A 3,419-nucleotide genomic window follows, 5' to 3' on the forward strand; every position below is an offset into this window, starting at 1 on the left:
ATTTTTAATTTCAAACACACACACAGTATTTTAAGACTGTTTCACTCCTTCTATTGCATAACCATGCAGCTCACCTTCACTTTTTATGCTACTCTGCAGCGGGAGGCCTCACGTCCTCATAGGAGGAGGACAGAGTCACCTGACAAACCCCCCCGCCTCCTTCCCCTCCCACCATGAGGATACCTTAATCAGGCTTTTGCAGTTGGTTTCACGCTGCTGTTGCTCCTAGCTACACACAGCTGTCAATCTGTTTAGTTTTTGTTGTAGTTTTTTTTGGACCATGCACCGTCCTCTTCCTCCTGCGCTGCCAGCTGAGCGTTCGCACCTGATGTGAGGAAGAGCCGCCGTCCTTTCCTCCAACCCTGACTCCTGACTCGGCATCTATTGCCGTGCCCCCAAACAGACAGCAACCTCTACACACCTTGCTACACGTCACTGGAGGTCCTGGGTCTGAGGGAGAGGTTGGACGGGACGCACCCGCAGCACGCCATCCAAAGCGACTTCTGGATGTCCGGGTTTCGGAACGCATAGATGATGGGGTTGATCACAGAGCAGCAAGTGGCTGGGAGGACCGTGGCGTAGGTGTAGATCACGGGGTAGCTGGAGTCGGCCACAATGGAGTACATGGCGAACGGCAGCCAACACACCCCGAAGGCACACAAGATGGCCGACAGTGTGGAGACGCCTTTGGTGGTGGAGATGGCCACGAACTGGTGCTGCACGGCGATCTGCTGCGCATGGCGGAAGGCGATCTTGCAGATCTGAAGGTAGAGCTGCATCATCAGGGCAAAGACCAGGAGGAAAGTGACGGCAAGCACCACGGCGTTGTTTTTGGTGACGGGCCGGCAGATGCTGCACGTGGACTCGTCCCGCAAGCAGTTCCAACCGAGCGCCGGCAGCAAGCCGAGCGTGAGGCACGACACCCAGATAAAGACCACCATCAAGTAGGTGAAGGTGACTGTCCGTTCAGTGTGGTAGGTCAGGGCGTTGTACAGCGACAGGTACCGGTCCACTGTGATGGCGAGGATGTTGAGGACGGATGCCGAGAAGGCGGAGATGAGCAGTCCGACCGACAGCAGTGTCACAAACTCCACCGAGCTGTCCACCAAATACGTGAAGACAAAGTTCAAGATGAGGCCCAGCCCGGCCAGAAGGTCCGCCACCGCAAGCGAGCCGATCAGGATGAACATGGGAGCGCGGAGCGTCGGCGTGTAGAACAGCACGGCGATCACCAGGGCGTTCTCGCAGGAGATGAGCGTCCCCGTCACGCACAGGGCAATGTCCCAGGGGCTGACGTCCTGCACAGCGACGGCAGTGGTCGCCGGCTGGAGGTCCGGGGTCAGAGTTCGCACGACGGGCTCGGCGGAGGAGTTGGATGGGTCCTCACCTAGGCTCCAGGAGGTGGAGGAGTCGAAGGGGTCGAGGGGGGAGGAGGAGTTGAGACTGCCGCCTCCACCGCCGCTACTCATGGCTGCTGCTGCAGCCAGCGAGAGAATCATAGCTGGAGATGGAAAAAGGAGGGAAGGCAGAGAGAGAGAGAGAGAGAGAGAGAGAGGTGAAAAGTCGAAACAGGAAGTCCAGACAGAGACAGTGTAGTGAAACAAGACGGAGACAGGGGGGAAAGGAGGGAGTTATCACTCATTCATGCATCCACCCGTGCGTTCATCCACTCCTTCATGAAAACAGCCGTGTACTTGACCCTTTGGCGCGCACGTCACCAACAGCTCCCACACTGACAGGTAATTAGCAGCCACACAATAGCAGGTGTGGACGCACAACTATCCCACACTTCTTCTTCCATTTTGGCTTCAAGGCGACGTGACAGAGCAAGCAGCCCACACACGCACACACACACACACACACACACACAATAAACAACACAATTAAACAGACTATTAATAAAGCCTCGGTCCTACCGAGCAGATGCCGCACAAAGATGTTGAGTTTTCTCACAGTCCAAACCTTCATCCTCTCATTCTATTTTTAGAGCGTCTCTAAAAATGGTGCATGACGTCCTGGGGCATGGCGCGCGCCGGTAGCTGCTGTCCTATTCACCATTGAGCGCGTGCCCAGACGTGCGTGCGTGCGTTGCGCGTGCGTCAGCATTCAAAAACTCGTTATTTCGGATTCTGATCCACATATGCTGCTGCTGCGCATGCAGGAGGCTAATTTTAGCTCCGCCAGCACGCTCTCACTTTCTCTGGCTCTCTCTCTCTCTCTCTCTTGCGCGCGCGCGCACGCCAAAAAGGGACGTGAAAGCGGCTCCATTCATAAAAAAATGTCCTCCCACCTCAACCTCCACACACACACACACACACCCTTCACCCCCCCCCGCCCCCGCCCCCTTTATTTTTCATCTCTTTTTGCGCACACGCACGCACGCGCTCACACCGTCACTGACTGCAAACGGCCAGGGAAGGTCACCACCTCCCGCTCCACCACCTCCACCAGCTGCTGCCAGCGGCCCCGCAGCTGACGGGGGCTCGTGCAGCCCCGGAGCATCCCAGTCACATCAAAAGCACCATCAGCACTCACGAGCCCCGCTCACCCCTCAGTGCGTGTGTGCGTGCGTGCGCGTGTGCATTGAAAAAGAGAAGAATAAATACCTTGATCAGTTTCATTCAGCTGCAGCAGTGCAGTCCCTGAGAGAGGGAGGCAGAGAGGGGGAGGGAGGGAGAGAGAGAGAGAGAGAGACCACGCCAAAAAAAGAGACATTTACCAGCTCCTTGTCTTCTTCTTCCCCCTGAAGGAAACCGGGACGTGTCTCCTGTCCGCTGTCCTCCACTTTACGCGTCTGTGCTCGTCGTTATAATATGTTCTTCTCGGAGGGTCTCCCCCCCTCTCGTTCTCCCCTCTTTTTTTTTTCTCCCCCAGTCAGCGGCGCGCGCTATATTCCTCGGTTGGCATGGTTATTAGCCTTCTGTCGGCTGCTCCGTCCTCGCGCTGCACATCCTCGGCCCCTCATTGGACGCGCTTGTCATTCTCCCCGTCTGACGTCAGAAGTCTCCGCTCCTCCAGTCACCGTCATCATCATGGTCGGTGTGTGTGAATCACGGAGCGAGAGAGAGAGAGAGAGAGAGAGAGCGGATTCAGGCGTTCACCTTCAGCGGAGGAAAGTTTGCGCCAAACAAGTTTTCCTATTATTATTATTATTATTATTATTATTATCAACACCAAACCAGCTCTACTTTGTGGATCTACAAAGGATCCTTCAAGTGCGTGTACGCACGAGAAGTCGTGCCTGTGTGTGGTCCGCAGCCAGTCAGACCAGCTCTGCTGCTGCTGCTGGATGCTGCTTATGCAATCTCAGAGCGGGTATCCCACTGCATTAGCCACACGGGCGCACATGCACGCGCACATATGTGTAACCATGCATGAAGGCGGTATAGAGCTGAGGATACATTGTGTGTGTGTGTGTG

General features: G+C 55.7%; 1 protein-coding gene across 1 annotated transcript; it reads right to left on the bottom strand.

The window, feature by feature from the left end:
• Positions 1-227: 227 nt before the first annotated feature.
• gpr185b (G protein-coupled receptor 185 b) lies at positions 228-2,803 on the bottom strand. The gene is made up of 2 exons (XM_028406733.1): positions 2,720-2,803; positions 228-1,501 (listed from the first exon to the last, which is right to left on the bottom strand). The coding sequence occupies exon 2, from the start codon at positions 1,497-1,499 to the stop codon at positions 426-428; it is 1,074 nt and encodes a 357-aa protein (XP_028262534.1). The 5' UTR covers positions 1,500-1,501; positions 2,720-2,803; the 3' UTR covers positions 228-425.
• Between the last annotated feature and the right edge of the window lie 616 nt (positions 2,804-3,419).

The sequence above is a fragment of the Parambassis ranga genome, chromosome 5, assembly GCF_900634625.1.
Source record: "Parambassis ranga chromosome 5, fParRan2.1, whole genome shotgun sequence".
In the NCBI taxonomy this organism is placed as follows: Eukaryota; Metazoa; Chordata; class Actinopteri; family Ambassidae; genus Parambassis; species Parambassis ranga.